This window comes from Corythoichthys intestinalis, chromosome 5, assembly GCF_030265065.1.
Source record: "Corythoichthys intestinalis isolate RoL2023-P3 chromosome 5, ASM3026506v1, whole genome shotgun sequence".
Classification (NCBI taxonomy): Eukaryota; Metazoa; Chordata; class Actinopteri; order Syngnathiformes; family Syngnathidae; genus Corythoichthys; species Corythoichthys intestinalis.
The window spans coordinates 51,772,871-51,793,237 of NC_080399.1; the positions used below are offsets into that span (position 1 = coordinate 51,772,871).

The 20,367-nt window shown below is 39.1% G+C and overlaps 1 protein-coding gene across 1 annotated transcript; it reads left to right on the forward strand.

Moving 5' to 3' along the window:
- Positions 1-7,189: 7,189 nt before the first annotated feature.
- On the forward strand, positions 7,190-17,520 carry pskh1 (protein serine kinase H1). Its single transcript, XM_057836865.1, has 4 exons — positions 7,190-7,519; positions 8,015-8,658; positions 11,836-12,744; positions 14,676-17,520. Exons 2-4 carry the CDS (start codon positions 8,590-8,592, stop codon positions 14,991-14,993), a joined length of 1,296 nt encoding a protein of 431 aa, XP_057692848.1. The 5' UTR covers positions 7,190-7,519; positions 8,015-8,589; the 3' UTR covers positions 14,994-17,520.
- The last annotated feature ends 2,847 nt before the right edge of the window (positions 17,521-20,367 follow it).

Consider the following 20,367-nt stretch of genomic DNA (forward strand, 5'->3'; position numbering starts at 1 on the left):
ATTCCAACTTTGTATTATTTGTATCTATGTCAAAATGACTGCTGTGAAAGATTTCACCACATTATTTTTGGCCTGTTTCTTGAACCAGATTGTAAAAAATGTATTGAAACACTGCCATTTCCCCCTTATAACCCAGCCCATTGTTGAATTAGAGCCATTGCTGGGTTGAGGTCAACTGAAAGTCAGACACCACGAGAGAATCCCAGACTAATTTTAATATATAGGCTTGGGAGATCCCACACCTGCTGACATAAATAGAAAAATCCCTCTAATGATCATAACACTCCCATGTATAGTATATGAATAGCTGGCCTGAGTGTGTCTATTGTTACCATCAGCATACTGTATTTTATGGTATTTTTATCCCCTGTTGTGTCTGAGTAGAAGTCACACAATATTCCCTTAAGGAAAGACGTGCTTGCAGTAAATCAATAGTGGTGTGTCTCTGTTTCGTGTTTGTAGAGACACAGTAGAAGAGTGTCTGAGTGGCTTTGTGATGCTCCAGTACTATTAAAGGAGACTTTGTTGGATTTTCTTTTTATATACATATATACTTTTACGAGAGAGATGGACAGAGAAAGAGAGAGAGCAAGAAAGAGAGAGCGAGAGACTTGTGTGACAACACTTTAGAAGACTAAAATGTCCATGGGGATTTCAAATTTATAACAAGATGTAACAAGATTATAATTTAAAAGCTTGTGATAAAAGAATATGTTTTCCCAGCCCTCCCCTGCTGCCCCTCCCTTTCTGCCTATATCTCTGTCTGATGCTCACCATCTGTCATCATCTCCCGAACCCCATCCCCAGCCCATTTTCACTGCCTCAATACAATCCAACGAGGTTTATTGGCATTAAAATGTGATTTTACCCTCTCTCTAGCTCTCCTTCTGGTAAAATTGTCCTGTTAATAATTCTCTGCAGTCAGTGCTTCTCCGTCTGCAGTGTTTCCACTGTAGGGGGGGCTGCACAAGTCACGGTCAACCTTAAGTGAGGCCTGTACACTCTCCCACATAAATATTCAATTCATGGCCATGTATTCTTTATTAAGTTGTCCATGTTCACAATTTAAGCAGGGTTAACTCAACGCTAAGTGATAGCATGTTTTTACAATCATGGTGGAAACGCGAAGAAGCCTGATAAAGAAACTGACTAAAAAGTGCTGCGGTAGGGTAACCTTGGACTCGAATTTTAATTGTACAGTGACATCATGCGGACAAAGCCTGTAATTGATTTGTGACCAATATAAACTACAGTCGTTATACACGCTAATATTGACTTGCTCGTTCTATCCTTCTATGCGTTTCATACTTTGCTGCACTCAGCCACTTACTTTACACAATATGTATCCTGTAGTCGGCATTTGACAGACAAATATTATAGAACTTAACAAAAACTCCCAATTTTTTTTTTTTAAGTGTTGTTGTAAAGACTATTCTTTATTTTTATTGGTTGATTAGAGTCTAATGATTGGCTATTCATCTGTAAAATTACTTTTAATCACGTGCTAAAAGACATGTCATGTGTGCTCTATGTCAGTGTTTTTCATCCGGTGTGGCACGGCACACAAGTGTGCCGTCAGAGATCGTCAAGTGTGCCGCGAGAAATTATCTAATATTGCGAGAAATTATCCAATATCACAATTTTTATTTTTTTTAGGTCGTCGGGCGGAGTTGCAGTAGGAAGGAAGGAGTAGGGACTATAAGGTTTCGGTAATGTGCAGATGAGTGAGGTATTTCTCGTGTCGTGTTCAAGAACTGCTCGGATTTCTAGCAATCAGCCACCTTGGTGTCCACGACAATGTGAAACCCAGCAAGTCTACTTTATATCATTTGATTAGACTCGTCAAGTGTGCCGCGAGAAATTATCTAATATTGTGAGAAATGATCCAAAATCGCATTTTTTTACTTTTTTTTACGTCGTTGGGCGGAGTTGCAGTAGGACGGAAGGAGTAGGGTCTATAAGGTTTCGGTAATGTGCAGAAGTGAGGTATTGCTCGTGTCGTGTTCAAGAACTGCTTGAATTTGTAGCAATCAGCAACCTTGGTGTCTACGACAATGTGGAACCCAGCATGTCTACTTTTCATCATTTGATTAGACTCGTCAAGTGTGGATATACACAAAAGTGTCCTTTCCGTTTTATCCATACCGTCAATCCTCCCCGTGTTTTATTTTAACACCTTGTCAAGGACAGCAAGGTGGCTGATGGTTAGAAATCTGAGCAGTTCTTGAACGTGACTCGAGCAGCTATCTAACAGCGCCAACAGCGCCATGGTGTCAAGTAATCTTAAACGAAAGCTCCAAGCGAAACATCGTCACTTCAAAACAAGTCGATGGACTATTTTGTTTGCCTTCGTGAAAACGCAGAGAAACAGAGAAAAGCTACAAAGGTAAATGAGAAAGCCCTAAAAGCCAGTTACCTTGTTGCTGAACTTGTTGCTAAATCCAAAACGTCCCATACTGTGGCAGAGACATTAATACTACCTGCTTGCAAAGCCATTGTCAGCAAGATATTCGGCCCTATTCCGATTAAAGACATTGCTAAAGACTACCTGTCTGATAATTCTGAGTTTTTCAAGCCTAACTCCGATAAAAAATAAAAACAGAGAGAGACTGAGTGCGGTTCAAAAAGAGCTTCAAGTGTGACCTTCTTCAATTCCTGCCAGGATACTGGCTTTGTGTTCATATAAGCAGGCTCAAGTTTCACACTGAGTAAGTATACATATTGATATATTTTTTTATATATATAATTAAATGTACTGTACAGAACGTAATTTCGGAACATTTTGAGTATGTGGTGCCGCGAGATTTTTTCCTATGTAAAAAGGTGCTGTGACTCAGAAAAGAAAACAGAAAACCACTGCTATATCTGATACAAATGTTCGTACTTAGGATGGAATACAAGCGAAATGCTTGTCTCAGTTGGCCTAAAGAGGGGAGATAACTATTAGGATGGCGCCCAATGCAAGTCTTCTCACTTCAACAAGTTGCTTTCAATACACTACTATTTGATCACCCAAGCCTAAATTTGAATTTTTTTTTTAATGTTCTACCCTCCTAAAAAGGCATATCTTCACTGTCTACATCACAGCTGTCAAACTGGCCACCTAGGGGTCAGAACTAATCAACAACATCATTTTGTGGGGCCCGTGAAAGTAAATCAATAACCCAATGTTTTTCATCAAAATAAAATTCATATAAAATGTATTTAGTAGTCGACGAAAGATCGAGGGCTTAAGAAATGACAAAATATTAATTGGGGTTGTTTTCATTTTCTTAGCAAAAGAAAAAAAATAGTTACATGTTTCCGTTTGCTTATTTCAATAAATCCTAAAATAAGTAAATCAATAAAATGATAATGATTAATGTTTTACCCTTTTTGTTTATTATTATTATTATTATTATATGTAAATTTTTAAACAATAACATCGAATAATAGACACATTGACTAAATGGGTAATTAATTTATCTTTTTATAAAATAAAATGAAAAAAAAGAATATTAAATAAAAAATCCCTCCTTTTTGTAAAAAATAAAACAAAATAAAATTAAAAAATAAAAATAAAAATAAAATTGAAGAAGAAATACTTTGACAAAAAAAAAAAATTGCTTTGAAGGGGCTCAAAAGAGGATTCAGACAATTCTGAGGTCAACAATTTCTCTAAACGATTAGCTGACGTTAACAATAGTTGTCAAATCATTTGTTAATTTAATTAGTTGTCAATTAGTCATCGATTAATTGTGTCAGCCTTAGTTTCACTGCCATTGAGGGCCTACAGCCCAAATGGATTGGACGCCCACCACCGTCAATCGCTGCCAATGAATTGGCTGATTGGCTGGCCTTCCCAAGAAACTACAATGTGGCCCACGTTAAAGATGAGTTTGACGCCCCACGTTGTGTGACCTGCAACCAGGCCAAGGATGTCTGTAAGCAAAGATTTTATGTTAAATTGTAAAAACATCAAAACTGACTAGGAAAAAGTGATATTTGCTCAAGTATGCACTGAATTAGTTGAGTAGAGAAAACGCCCATGGACCACCAGGGGGTGGTAAAATTGAGCTCGAATGAGACCCCCATCCACATAAGGGAATAATAAAAACTGTTTTTTTTTTTTTTGTTTTTAATTCCACAACGTTGGGATTTGCCTCAGATGCTTGCTTGCTTTGTAGCTCTGACACTGAATTTCAACATCACCAATGTCAGATGTAGTAAGTAAGGCGGGATCTTATCGAAAAGGGGTCATATAAAAGTCATCCTGCACCAACCTGAACTTTACAGTGTGGAGGATGACTTGCCTCTCAGATTTCTAGTACTTTTCCAAGACAGAAGTCAGGACTTTGGCAGACACTTCTCCCTGTATCCAGGAAGTGACGAAGATGAATTAGCGAGTTCGAGACAAACCGAGGGAGGTTGTCACGTCTCTACAAAAGAGAATGAAAAGCCCCGTCAGGCTAGCGATTCGCAAATAAATTCAACACGGAAACTGAGTGACGTGCCTTCAAAATAAAACAATCACATTGACAGATGGTCAATATATGGATGGTCTTTTTCTGACATACACATGGATCACAAATCACAAACTGGTGCAATTTTTCATTAACGTATAGGGTGGATGAAGTACTCACTTTTTTTTTTTAACTTAAGCAAAAGTACAGATACAAAAAAATTACCAAAAAAAAAAATTACTTAAGTAAAAATACAAGTATCTAAGAAAAAAAAATTACTCAAGTCAAAGTACAGAACTACTTGCTTTAAAATTTACAAGTAAAAAGTTAAAGTATTTTCTCCCGATGTAAAAATGTGACATATATAGATTTTATATTTTAAATATAAATATAGTATACAACCATGCAGAATGGAAAAAGTAATAAAATTGACTACACTGTAAACAGAAGCTTAATGAGCTCAAAAAAATTCCAAAACTTTATCTTAATGGCGGATTGCAAGCAACTATGAAGTGTATACCCCCACCTACTGTATAAGAGTGTGCAGCACTCATTTGAAGGCGCACTGATCTCACTGCTGTTTTCTTATTGCTCAATATCTTGTTCACCTGCCCAATCGTGCTTTTACTCTTGTTGCTCCCTCTAGTGCTCAATAACTGTATAGTTCCACGGTTCGTATTGATTGCGCCAGAGCAGGGGTGTCCAAACTATTCCAATAGGGCCGCAATGGGTGTTGGATTTCATTCCAACGAAATAAGACAATGCCTTTTCACCAATTTTGTGTGTTACAACTTTAATCATGTGATTCCAATCAGTTGCTGCTTGTTTTAGCAGAAACTTCATATGTTAAATTGTCTGTGCTTGATTGGTAGGGAAAAAAAACAGGACCCACAGCGGCCCTTGAGGACCGGTTTGGACACCTTTGCGCTAGAGGCATGAAAATGAAACTATCAATTCACAACAGACAAACAAACAAAAGTAACGTTTAACACAGGTGACATTTTGAAAAGTAGGGGTGTAAAAAGTACATAACGTCCTGTAAAATGTAGTGAAGTAAAAGTAAAAACACTTCATTTTGTTCTCAAGTAAAGTGTAGATACACATAAATGTATAGGGTGACCCAAAAAAAAGTTTACACTGCCATAATACAACTTAAATGCTATGTTTATTCAGTTTAGAATTAGAATTTAATCACAAATTATACATTATTGTAAAGAACATGTACAGTACACTCCATTTTTCAATGTGTCCTCCCTTAAGTGTCACAACAGCTTCCAGGCGCCTATGGAACGCTTGACAGGTCTTCTTTATGTAGGATGCTGTCATCTTTTCCCAAGATCTAACAATGGACCTCTCCAAGGCTGCCACAGAGGTTTGTGGCTTCTTACAGGCACTGTCCTCCACAGTTGCCCATATGCTATAATCCAGGGGATTGAGATCTGGACTCTGGGTGGCCACATATCACCTTGTCAATCAACTTTTTGGTCCCCACAGATCGGGCACTTCCAGACCCAGGTTTTCGTGAGGCTGTTCCAGTATCTTTCAGCTTCTTTTTAACTTTGTAGACTGCATATCTGGATATTCTCAGATTTGCTGCAATCTCAGTAGGTGTCAGACCGGCACGCAGCAATTCCGGTACAGCTAAAGTTTTCTTCATTTTCAGCAGAAGCACAGGAATTGTAGAGACGAGAGATTACCAGCTGCATTGAGTGACCTTAATGACTCACTTAAGCATGACAACCTATTTAGATATGTTTCAATGGCTTTTAAACGAGCAGTCAACTGAGTGTAAACTTTTTTTTGGGTCACCCTGTACTTAAGTACGGTAACAAAGTACTTTTATTTTGTTACATTGCACCACTGCATATAGGCCTAATGTATATTAGCCAGGGTTGCCATTTGGAATTTTAGCCCCATGGCAAAACGTTAATTTTGGTTTGTAGTAGTTGTGCCCTATCCATCTAATTTCTACAGTTCTTGAATTTTGTCCTCATCACGGTGTTTAATGTCATTACTACTCTTCCGTCCAAACTTCCTTGCATGAAAAAAGAAGAAAGCCAAAGTGGATATGCTCAAGGACAGGTGGCAACGCTATTGGACAGTCACATTTTATTTCCAAGAAAAGATTTACTATTTATTGCTTTACAGACAGTCAGAGTCGGGAAGAGGTGATGGTCGACTGGACAGACTCAAGTTTAGATTTACAACTGGATGACAGAACATGATGAAATAAAGCAGGTTATCATTAGATTAGAATTTGTAGATTTTTCAGGTTATTGTTTCTAATTATATTGTTGTAAGTTATTGTTCACTTAACTTAAGCATTTATTTTATTCAAGTTTTTGTTTGTGTTTGTTAATAGCGTTTGTGCATGACTTAGTTATTGCAGAGTGATCACAAAATATTTTTTGTTGTCCATTCTCATATCTGGGGCGCCATATAAAACAAAGCTCAATACTTTCTTTCACTTACTTTGTTAAAACAGGCTTGTTACTGTCATTGATTAATTATTGATTGGTGAATACAGTTATTATTTTGAATTCACTTTTCTCAAGTTCATTTAAAATTGTGTTTATTTTTACTGTAGTTATTTTATTTGACTAGTGTTCAAGTAAAAGTGTTAAATCAGTGCCATTAGTGTTTTATGAAATCCTTTTTACACCTAAGCCTTTTCTAAGTCAACGACCCCGGCACCCTAAATATGCTTTATTTTGAAAATATAAAACGGAAAATTGAGTGAGTACGTTTATTTGTATTGTGGCTAGGGTGAAGGTGGTCCTGCTCGACAAACACCGACCAGAAAAACATCCGACGAGGAAAGTTTGTTAGAACTAATGATAACTTTAAATTTGACAACAAGTTCGAAAAAAGCTGCCAGACGCGGATTTTAATCGGAACCCCGTTATGATACACAGAGAGTTATGACGCTTCCATCTAGGAGTTAGTTGAAAATGGAGAGGCCAGCTGAGTGATAGTGGGGTGAGGAGGCTGGATTTGGCAAACTTGGGAGTCCTGCCCTGCCGCTAGCAGGCTAATTAGCATGCTTAGCTTCGCCATTGCTATTTAGCACGAACAAGGTGAGAATTCAACTTGTTGCTTGTTTCTGATGTCAAACTTGTGTACGGATGCCTTTACTCAACTCCTATCAAGTCTATCAAAAGTGATAAGTTTTTGTACATGCCATTGTTAAAGTTAGACATGAGGAGGCCTGGATGCCCAGTTAAAACAAAAATATGGTTCTCACAATATTACGAATCATCTTGGAAAAGTTATTGTCTCAAACTATGACATATAATTCATACAAGAAGTTAATATTAAAGTAGAACAATAACATGTCATTTTCTGAGAGGGATGAGAAACGTTATCCTTTCATTAACCTTTAATATTTTTCATTATGATGCACAGCAAATGATTTTTAAATTATGTTTTACTGACCAGTTTAAAGAAAATACAGTGACTTGAAGATTACTTTATTAAAAGTGATCCAGGTTGTAACGCTGAATATTATACTTTCACAGGACTGTTACTATTTTGTCGTGATCTTAACAACAATAATATGTTTTCCGTTACAGAGCGCCCATCTTCACACCTACAGCTTAGCCCATGAAGATGTAGATGCAGATCTCTTTCAAAGGCGTAAAGTAATGCACACGTTAAGTGAAGACTCGCTCAAGTTTAATGTTGCATACTGAATGGCTTTTCCTCTCCCTCTTGTGAGAGGATTTTGTGCCACAAGCCCAAATACAAACAACCCTGACAACACAATTTGACTCGAAGAGCTCAAAATACTACGTTTTCTGACATTGGTGTCAGATCCAAGCTACAGGTAGAATGATTTAGAGCAGACATATCAGCAAAAGCAACTAATTGTGACGTAAAATTGGGATATTCACTGGAGGGAGAACACATTCAACATGATTGTTATATTATTGCCATGAAATTTTGGACGCTTCGCATTGGTGGATGGATCTAATTAATTCAAGATCAGTGACTGCTGACACCAGTTGACTGGGACTCCAGCTCGATTCATGAACCCTCTGACTGAGTCAGGGTGCAGCCTGGACGCCGTCGAGTCGGCTGTTGCGGTGATGAGGCAGGACTCCTGGTGGCCTGCGTGGCTGGCTGGGCTGAGTGCCTGAGTTATGTGATGGGGTGCAGGAACAGCAAGGTCCTCCCTGAGCCTCCAGGGGATGTTCAGTTGGACCTGGTAAAAAAGGTCAGTAAAGGTTTTTCCTCATTAGATTCACTGGCAACGGGCAACCTCCAATGTGTAAAAATCATTTGTAATCACCCTAAAAGTGCTTTAAAACCTGTAGTAACGGAAATTGCCACAGGAAGCTGGCTTCAAAACGATACTCTTCAACTGACCACCATGGTATAACATCTGATATCACTATCAAAAAGTGTATGCAGCCTTGTACAACCTTTGAATTTTGTACGTATAGCGACACCATTGCCTCATGACAATTCTATTGGGTTTGGCGGGGTGGTTGCACAACAATAATTACCTCTTTCAGGAGCAAGCGTTTTATGAAAAGACAACCCCAGAGTGCTTGCCCATTTCAAGCATTTTGACTCATCTTTCAAGGCTGACACATTATTGCGTGTTATGGCTGTGTAAACACATAATATACTATTGATGATTGGATTCCAATCCTTCATCAAGAAAAATACTTATTCTGTTTATTATTAATGGCCATTTGAAGATAGGTAAAATGAGTGAAATCAAGTAATCTTGGACAAAATCAGGAGAAAATTAGCTTTTTGAGATGTATTTTCTGTGCAACAGTCACTGATACGATTTTTTTTTCGTGTCTTCTGTAAAGCCGATGTAAAAAAAAAAAAAACACCAAACATGTTTTTTTGATGGCAAAATTCTAATTTATTTTACATGCATTTGATGACGGAAGTTTAAATATGTTATGCAAACACACATTTTGTTTTAGTCTCACTGTCTGAAGTCAAATACACAAATTCAGAAATACCAAAATGATTTTTTTTTTTAATGCCACAATATCGAGAGCTAATCATTACTGACCTGACACAGCAGAGGTTTAGTCTGATTCAACTTTGTAGAGTGAGACAAAAAATGTGTGCTTTTGCAGAATTTTAAATAAAATACCCTAGCAATTTGTTGTTAGATGGCCTGAGGAAGACTGGCCACATTTTAATTCTGTTCTAGTCATGACTCAGTGACACTGTTACTAATTTAGGCTCATATATACAGTGGGGCAAATAAGTATTTGGTCAGCCACTTATTGTGCAAGTTCTCCCACTTGAAAATATTAGAGAGGCCTGTAATTATCAATATGGGTAAACCTTAATCATGAGAGACAGAATGTGAAAAAAAAAAAAGCAGAAAATCACATTGTTTGATTTTTAAAGAATTTATTTGCAAATCATGTTGGAAAATAAGTATTTGGTCAATACCAAAAGTTCATCTCATTACTTTGTTATGTACCCTTTGTTGGCAATAACAGAGGCCAAACATTTTCTGTAACGCTTCACAAGCTTTTCACACACTGTTGCTGGTATTTTGGCCCATTCCTCCATGCAGATCTCCTCTAGAGCAGTGATGTTTTGGGCTGTCGTTGGGCAACACGGACTTCCAACTCCCTCTGCAGATTTTCTATGGGGTTGAGATCTGGAGACTGTCTTGGCCACTCCAGGACCTTGAAATGCTTCTTTCGAAGCCACTCTTTTGTTGCGCTGGCTGTGTGTTTGGGATCATTGTCATGCTGAAAGACCCAGGCACGTCTCATCTTCATAGCCCTTGCTGATGGAAGGAGATTTTCACTCAAAATCTCTTGATACATGGCCCCATTCATTTTTTCCTTTACACCACAGGTGTCAAACCGATTCCAGAAAGGGGCTAGTGGGTGCTGGATTTTGTTCCAACCGCCGATAACGTGCGGAGAGTTTAACCAATGAACTTCTTGCTGAAACAAGCAGCACCTGACAAAGTTTAACTGATTACACATGTAAAAGATCTAATTGGTGAAAAGGTGTCCACTTCATTAGTTGGAAAGCAAACCTGCACCCACTAGGCCCTTTCTGGAATCGGTTTGACACCTGTGCTTTACACAGATCAGTTGTCCTGGTCCCTTTGCAGAAAAACAGCCCCAACGCATGATGTTTCCACCCCCATGCTTCACAGTGGGTATGGTGTTTTTCAGATGCAATTCAGTATTCTTTTTCCTCCAAACACCAGAACCTGTGTTTCTACCAAAAACTTCTATTTGGTTTCATCTGACCATAACACATTCTCCCAGTCCTCTTCTGGATCATCCAAATGCTCTCTAGCGAACCGCAGACAGGCCTGGACGTGTACTTTCTTCAGCAGAGGGACACGTCTGGCAGTGCAGGATTTGAGCCCCTGGTGGCACATTGTGACATCGATAGTAGCCTTTGTTACTGTGGTCCCAGCTCCCTGTAAGATATTCACTAGGCCGCCCCGTGTGGTTCTGGGATTTTTGCTCACCGTTCTTGTTATCATTTTGACGCCACAGGGTGAGATCTTGCATGGAGCCCCAGATCGAGGGAGATTATCAGTGGTCTTGTATGTCTTCCATTTTCTAATAATTGCTCCCACCGTTGATTTCTTTACACCAAGCGTTTTACCTATTGCAGATTCAGTCTTCCCAGCCTGGTGCAGGTCTACAATTTTGTCTCTGGTGTCCTTCGACAGATCTTTGGTCTTGGCCATAGTGGAGTTTGGAGTGTGACTGACTGAGGTTGTAGACAGGTGTCTTTAATGCCGATAATGAGTTAAAACAGGTGCCATTAATACAGGTAATGAGTGTAGCCTCGTTAGACCTCGTTAGAAGAAGTTAGACCTCTTTGACAGCCAGTCTTGCATGTTTGTAGGTGACCAAATACTTATTTTCCTCTCTAACTTGTAAGTAAATTCTTTAAAAATCAAACAATGTGATTTTCTGTTTTTTTTTTTTTTTTCCACATTCTGTCTCTCATGGTTGAGGTTTACCCATGTTGGCAATTACAGGCCTATGTAATCTTTTCAAGTAGGAGAACTTGCACAATTGGTGGCTGACTAAATACTCATTTGCCCCACTGTAAATGATCATCTATCCTTTAGGTTAGGGGTGCTCATTACATCGATCGCGATCGACCAGTCGATCGCAACGTTGCTGTAGGTAGATTGTGGCATTAAACAAAATAAGTGCTTGTTGTGAGAGCCACATATGCGGTTATGCAACAATTCCCCGCCCCCCATGTCGTCTCCTTGAAAAGTGGATCTTGGAGCAAAAAACAATTAGCAACCCTGATTTAGATGATTTCATGTTTTGTTTAGTTTTTTTACTTTTCCCTATTGTACTTTTGAGGAGTATGTTTCACCTGGCACTGGTCCCTTATAAATGTATTTCCTCCATAGGTGGATGCACCCCCTCAAACAGACATCTATAAGCACTTCATTCGAGGAGATGGTACAGTTGGCAAGGTCGGTGGAGGGGGAGTTGACAAGGGAGGCTCCACCACCCCATCTATTACTCAGGCACAAGCTTCTACTCCTGTTACCTCCACTCAACACCCTAAAAACCCAGCTGAGATGCCAGACCCTCAACGGAAGAAGGTGGCCAAATATCGAGCCAAGTTTGACCCACGAGTCACAGCCAAGTACGATGTCAAAGCTTTGATAGGTCGGGGGAGTTTTAGCCGGGTTGTCCGCGTGGAGCACAAGAGCACTCGGCAGCCTTACGCCATAAAAATGATCGAGACTCGATACAGGGAGGGAAGGGAGGTTTGTGAGTCTGAGCTGTGTGTCCTTCGACGGGTTCGCCACACTAATATCATCCAGCTAATGGAGGTGTTTGAGACGGCTGAGCGGGTTTACATGGTAATGGAACTGGCCACCGGGGGAGAGCTGTTTGACCGCATCATTGCCCGCGGCTCATTTACAGAGCGAGACGCCACCCGGGTGCTGCAGATGGTACTGGATGGTGTCAAGTATCTTCACACTTTGGGTATTACGCACCGAGATCTGAAGCCCGAGAATCTGCTGTACTACCACCCTGGCGCAGACTCTAAGATCATCATCACTGACTTTGGTTTAGCCAACAGCAGAAAGAAGGGAGACGAGTGTCTGATGAAGACCACATGCGGCACGCCTGAGTATATTGCTCCTGAGATCCTCGTCAGGAAACCCTACACGAATGCCGTCGACATGTGGGCGTTGGGGGTGATATCTTACATCCTGCTGAGTGGAACCATGCCCTTTGAGCATGACAACCGTATGAAGCTCTACCGGCAGATCCTCAAGGGAAAGTACAGTTTCTCCGGAGAGGTAAGGAGTTGCCAAATGCACATTAACTGACAGGACACAGACCCTCAAGTCGCTTACCGTAAATCAGTGATTCTCAACCTGGGTTCATTTGTACCACAGAGGTTTTATCTATGTCTATGCAGTTCAACAAAGGTTACAGCTCACACTGCCCCCATTTCTGCACGACGTTTATTCTAAATCTAGACCAACGCGAGTCGTGTTTTTGACTTGGTTTAGGTAATTTCATGTATAGGCTAGGGATGTCCCGATCACATATTTTTGCATCAGAGTCCGAGTCACCTGATTTTGAGAATCTGCCGATACAGAGTCCCAATCCTATACCCAAAAAAGTGTTCAAAACAAAAAACACAGAGCTACCTTCATAATTTGAATTATTTATAAACAAGAATAACATTGAAAAATGCTTGTCTTTATTAAATGCTTCGTTGAGTGAGTCCACTCAAATAAAAACCTGATCTTTTTCACCCGATTCTGATCCTCTGAAAAATGGCGCGATCGGCCCAATTTCCGATCACATGATCAGATTGGGACATCCCTAGTATAAAGCTTGTGCTTTGGAAAGAGGGTTAAATGCACTCAACCAGGGAAGAAACTGTTTTGCTCAGTTTAAGATTGACTACACCTGGCGTGAGGAACCACAGCAGACCTACCTGGCAGATCACATGGATTTTGTCAGGAAAATCCGCTCAACCAAAGAGGCACTTGGAAACTGCCCTTCTCTCTGATCACCTGTGTATGTGTGTGACACCTGGCCAGATTCCAAAACACATACAGCATGGACAGCGCTTGCGCGAAAAAAACTTGTTGCATTTTACGCCACAAAAATAGGGCTTACAGTGTGTGATGAAATGGTGCGTTGATAGAAGGAGTTTTCTCCTTTTTCTTTCAGCTTTTCCCTTCAGTGGTCGCCACAGAACACCAAATCCCCCAACTGCAAAAGATGACTGATATATTCAGGGGTGCACATATTTTTTTTGACCAGGTTCTCAGAGGAGGACCTGGAGATGTGACTTGTTCCTCATTGAGCTTGAGAGCCGACCCGCCTGATGCAATAAAATTATGACAAGCTTTACTTAGAGCCAATTACCTTTAATTAATTATATAAACAATTAATGCTTGATTAACATCAACTGGCACAACAATTTTGCCATTACTTTGAAGTGAAATGTAAAGTAATAAACATAAAAGCACTAATTCAAAATAAAGGGCATTCATATGCGGCTCCCACATTAACTCCAAGCCTTTTGTAAAAGTGGGATGTCCTCCTCATAAGAGCTCATTGAACGTGCATGTTTAGCTTTGTGAAATGCGAGCAAAAACACGTTTGTCAGTGCATGGCGCTGTTCTTCAATAACTTTTTCCCGCCACTTGTCCATAGGGCGAGTGGGGTCCTGTCTGACATCGATAGTTTGCTTAACTGCCACATGCTCTGGTTTTTTCGTGCTTTTCAAAGTTTGGATGGCTAAAATTCTTTGACCCTACATAAAATGCGCTGCTCTTATTAACGACATTGGGATTCTCACGGCAAATGTTGCACCACATTTCCGTGCGAGCATCATTTGCTTCTAGCCATGGTGCCTCCTGCAGCCACTTTTCAGCAAAAATCCTTTTTTCCGGTAGCTCCGGTGACGTCTCTGTTGTCTGTCTGTTGACGGGGGTGGGGTACACGGAAATAATTACTCAGTGGGGCCTGCCTCTTTGACATTTTGAGAAGTGATTTTCTTGTGTCAGCCGCAAATACAGTGGTCAGCCATTGGTACGCAAAAGCGTATGGAAGCCGTTGAGGGCCAACGCATTTGTCTATGTCTAGTACGCATGCGCGCATGTGGACCACTTATTTGCACCCCTGGATATATTTCATGTTTTGACTTCAGTAAACAGTCTTTTTCCAGTTTTATCTAAGGTAATGCTATTTATCTTGTTTCCCTCAGCCGTGGCCTAGTGTTTCCAACCTTGCCAAAGATTTTGTGGACCGGATTCTAACAGTGGATCCTAGCGCACGGCTAACTGCCGGCCAGGCTCTCAAGCACCCCTGGATAGTCAGCATGGCTGCTGCCTCCTCCATGAAGAACTTGCAACGCTGTATATCTCAGAACCTGCTGAAGCGGGCATCATCTCGCTGCCACAGCACCAAGTCGCAGCAGTCCATGCACTCCAATCGCTCAACCAAATCCAACAAAGCTCGCCGCATTCGGGAAAAGGAGCTGCGCGAGTTGAACCGACGATATCAGCAGCAGTACAACGGCTGAAGCGTAACTTCTTGGGGAGACTGAATAGTTACTCCTGCCCCCAGAATGTAACTCACAAAGCAACCTGATGGGAATGGGTCAACCAATAAACTTTGAGAAAGCACCTGCTGCCAGCAAGACTGTAGAATAAATAAAAAAATGAGCATCCCTGAACTTTGAAGGACAAGCTCTGCATAGCATTTTGTACTGTTGTTTTACCACATCATCTTCATCTCTGTCCATCCTTTTCTTGTAACTGGATGGAGCACTTTTGTTCTTTAATTTCATGTGTCCGACATATTTATTTATTATTGTGGACAGTCTTCATTCATTCGGTCACTGGAATAATGACCTTCCATGAGGATCTGTTGAACAGAAGTCTGGGTAATGAAGTTTGCTTAAGAGGAGCCTAAACAGTCCCTCACACCCTCATGATTGATGATAATTGCTGTGAAATTATGTGCTATATATCTTGCAGAATGGCCTTCAGCAAGATGAACTCAACCTCCAAAGGCTAATATGAAGGCTTGTCTTAAGTTGTACCTTATGTCATCTTGCTCTGTTAAGTACCTTCATTTTTTACTTGCCAAAAGATGGTGAATTTTCGGCACAAAATATACATTAGTCCTGCTCAAGAGTAAGTAGATTCACAGTTGAAATTGCTGCTCCTTCCTGTTGCAGTGCCTTTCGATTCTTAGTTATGCGGCCATTTATCTTGTTTTTCATTTCCTTTATTAGTCGCAGGATTGATGAGACAAATCCAACAAGTTTTACCTACCCATTATAAATTTGCACCACCTTGTCTCGGCTGTTATGATTTTGTAATACTTCTTGTCAAATAGTGACCCATTCCATTAATTTGATGATTTTTAAAGTTTACTTGTGATGCCATGATGATGATGATCCTATTTTTTAGGCTCGAGTCTGAAAAAATATTGTGACAGCTGCTCCTAAATCATCTTAAGTGTCATGCTGTCTCTTAGTTTCAAATGTTTACCCAACTATGGAACATTAATGCACTCTTTCCTGTTGGCTAGTGCAAGATAATCTGAAAATCAAGTGAAATACACACCACTGAAGAATGAGAAATATTTGGAACTGAATGCCACTTTTATTTTAAATTTCAATGTTATCATGTGCAACTATGCAACCCTTTGTGTAAGTTTAATTTAAAGAGGGACTAGTACAGTTCTTGCTAATTGCACTTATATTGAAAAGCCTTACATATTACAAACCTTTCTAACCAAATCCAGAATATAATTTGAATCATTCGCAAGACAAGAAAATATCGATAATCATTTAAAAGTGGTTGGAAGGAATTCCGGTTAACATTCAGTACGATGGCGTAATTGTAAAAAGCAATTATTTATAGGGTTTAAAACATGCTAATGTCCTGAGGAAGTGTATTCAAATAGACTATTAATAAAAACTGATTGGAGTTACAGTATTCATGTTTGCCTGGATGTGGAATTCTTTCCAACATCTTTGATGCATACTGTATTTAACCCTTTCAAGAGCACCATGAGATACAGGGATGCCATGCATTGCTCCAGCTCCCCAAGTATTCTTATAATTTAGGTGCTGAAAAATGATAAAACGTCATCTGTTTATTGTAATTTAAGGTATAAGTGGGTGCATGTCTTTGAAATCGATGTGCACCTAGACAGCGATTTAATTAGAAATTCCTGAACCTGGCATTTAAATGTTCATCTTTATTGTTTGGATATTTTTAGTGTTATATTTTCCCAGATTAATAGTTTTATGCTCTTATTTTGTGTTGAATTTTGTGAAGCACTTCATGGTGAAAGTCAACTGATGTTTTCACCCAGTTTGCTACATTTTATTTCAATGAAAATGTTGCTGTGATCTACAAATAATTAGAATGATTGTTATGATTTTTTTTTTTAAATCAAATACCTGTACTGGAAACTTAGCTGAGCCATTTATGCTGACCACAGTGTGTCTATAAATCTTGGTTCTCTGCATTTTTTAGCATACTCATTATGTTGCTGTTATTTGTAGTTGACCTATACACACCAAGTTGTGCTATCATGTGAAATACAGTATGTCCTTTTTTGTCTCTTTAATACAACTCAGCAGTTGAGGCTAAAAGATATATCAATACACACAGTCGACTCATAGGCAGCTGTTTGTTGCCTCATTTAGTAGCGGATATTGCCTCTAATTTGAGTAACTCCCTTACAAAATGTGTCTAAGGTGGTTCATGATTGTTTTCTCATAGAATGTAACAATCTACAACTGTAAATCATTTAAAGTGTTTGAGTTGGCAATCTGAACTGAGTTGGCAATCTGAACTGAGTACATGAGAACATGGTGGCTGTTTCAGTGAGTAATGACATATGTCAGTTTCTTATCGAGAATGTCAGCACGACAGTACTTTCGTGTACAGTACATACGATTGTGTTATAAATAAATGCCAATGCCCTAAATGAAGTTGACAGCAGTTATCCAAAAATATTTGATACGGTGTAAAATAATTTGTTGATTCTCCTATAAATATTTTTTTCTTGTTTGTCTCACACATTGGGTTGTGTAAAACTATTTTTATATTGTTTTTTTTTTTTTTTTTTTTTTTTAAATTTAATTTATTATTTTTTTTAGTATAGCTATAGCTAGTTCCACAATTAGAAGGGCAATACGTGCGTTATGACTGCCATAAAATTGTGTTTAAAGTGTATTTATTGACAAATAAGAAACTAAAGCTGTCTAAAACATAAATAACAGTATGGTTGTACAATATTTTATAGCACTTGGCGCTATGTTTTGCAAGTGTAAAGACGTTGGCTGCGTTCATATACCTAATGATTTTTTTTCAATCCAAATACTTTATTACGGTTCGTCTACCTGGAATTCATCGTGTTTACTGCCTGCTTTCGAATGAGACAATTTCTTGAAATAATTGATCGCAATACATAAAATATAACGTCACTTCGGGTGTCTAAATGGCTTTTTTTCTTAAGAAAAAAATACCCGGTGAAACAGTGCCTACCTGTGGAAAACGTGTTGAATGACCACCACTGGAAGTGTTTGGGTTGCCATATAAGACACACTCCCACTGTATAGACCGACGCACGACGCTTCACATAGAATGCCCTCGAAGTTATAATACAATACAGTATTAGAGTTCTGTTATACAGTATTTTGTAAACATGATTTTTGAGCAGAGGAGACCGAACCAGGTTTTAAGCAGAAAATGTCACCGACCTGGCATCCAATCATGACGAGACGTCAGTGGTCTGCGGCACTCGGTAATGAGTTTGCTACTGCTGTTAGCTTTTGTCCAGGCAAAGCTAAACACGAAACCGAGTCGGCAACTGTGCCTCACCATAAGGAAGGCATATAATCAAAGTCCAATGACAAACGGGATCAGTGTTATCTCGGTGAGTAATGTCAGAGCCAGCACATGAAAAACAAGGTATCCTGAAAAGACCATTACGCTAGTTAGCATATGGCTGCTATACATGTGATCGTCAGCGCGTTCAAAAATACATATTAGAACTCATCTGCAGTAATATAACTATGTAAAGGACGTCTCGAGATCATTGCTTGATTATGTTCTGTGTTATTTAACGTTGGTGACCATAAACTAGCTGCAAATGATTCCAATGTTTACATCGATGCGCTAGTATTTCCTTTTTATCACCAGCTTTGTTTTTGTTTGGTTTTCCAATTTTCTTCTCAGTATTTTCCAGCCGCACTGGAAGCGAATGACAACACCTGTAATTCATATTGTACACTTCATGAGTGTTTGTTTGGTTTTGGAAAGAAACTTAGTTAGGTCTTACTTAGTTAAATCACTGCAAGTCGAGCTGATGTTGCCTTTACTGTACTTCGAAGGCAACGTGTATTCCTTGTGTTCTGATTTTTTAAATTATTATTATTTGGTGTACCAATAAATGTATTGCCTTTAGTTTTGCTTAGGTTGGGTGTCACTCTTGATATGTAGTAGTTAGTTTGAGGTTTCGTGTCATCATTGTGACTGGGTTGTTGACCCAAGTAGTCCCTAGGTTTTACGGCACTGTATGAAACTGCTGGCCTATTTTTACAGCCCTGTAGTATTGTTATCTAAGTATACATCCTACATTAAGCAGGAACTAGTGATTGTGCAATCCATTTATTCTAATAATCTACACGCCCAATTTGTAGATGATGACCTGCAGGTTTTAATTTGTGCAAAATTTAGACAGATCAGGAAGTGTTTTTTTTTTTTCTATTTAAATATTTTAAGGGAAAATCTACAAATGCAAACCTTTAGCTGATCCTGATGGGATTGCAAATATGATATAAAAATATTTTTTTCAAGGCTCAGACCGTTACTATCATAAAACTACTTTAACGAATACCTGTCAATAGTGTGATAATAATGTGAAAGGTGTTGACATGGAATGGGGGAAGGAGGTTAGGGTCAGTGGGAATAGCAGAACCCTAGAATGGACATGGGAAGAACTCTTAACAGCCTTCCCACATCTATGTTGTGTCAAAAGTAGTTTTTGCAGACAAGTATTTTATCTCATCTTCCATCTACTGTAGTTATTTGAATGCAGAGTTCTGTTTAGACTTGGTGAAAGTGCACACAAACACAGCAAAGGTAGATGGACTGACAGAAAAACAGATTAATTAGTATGTTAAAGGGGCTAAATAACCAAATGTAATTATTCTTATCAACTGAAGGCATTTTTATTTGCTTTTGCACCCAGCAGTGCACCTAAACCCAATCTGCAAGTTTTGTTTTAATGTATTTTTAAATGACACCCCATACACACGTGTGTTTTTTTGCATGTGTGTCTTGCCTTGTTTTTGTTGGGCTGTTGATGTGTTTGTACTACATTTTGTGAACCGACATTTGCTCATGTGAGATTTCTGTCTTAAATGACACATTTTATGGTCATTGTTGGAACTGAATCTTTGTGTCTACTGTGCTGTATTGATGATATGTGTGCAGTACAATCATAACCGCTAAAGGCCTAATTAAAAAAAAAAAAAAAACGGACAATCAATTCATAGGGTTTGTAACAGGTTAAAAAAAACAGTTGAGTCATTATTAGGATGAATTTTCCTTTTAGTTTGCTTTGACTTGTGAGAGAAAGTTGGTATAAGTACAAAACAGAAAATGTGTGCGTGTGTGTGTGTGTGTGGGGGGGGGGGGGGTGTCAAATTTAGTCAAATTAGCCAGCCCTAATGCCACCACATCATTTCATTTATGTAAATGAATGATATACTTGTAGTTAACTATTTTCTGACGACAACAAAAAAGTTTTACTAGTCTCAAATCGTGATGTCATAAAACTGTTGTTAGGCTTGTTAGCGCTGCATACCAATTATACCTGTTTTCTCGGTTTGGTTACATGACCTTTAGCAGAAAGCTGATTCCAAA

What these genes read in the sequence shown, in the direction of transcription:
- pskh1 (XM_057836865.1), top strand. Translation starts at nt 8,590, where the DNA reads ATGGGGTGCAGGAACAGCAAGGTCCTCCCTGAGCCTCCAGGGGATGTT. An exon ending in AGTTGGACCTGGTAAAAAAG is followed by an intron (nt 8,659 to 11,835) that starts GTCAGTAAAGGT and finishes TTTCCTCCATAG; the next exon opens with GTGGATGCACCCCCTCAAAC. An exon ending in AGTACAGTTTCTCCGGAGAG is followed by an intron (nt 12,745 to 14,675) that starts GTAAGGAGTTGC and finishes TGTTTCCCTCAG; the next exon opens with CCGTGGCCTAGTGTTTCCAA.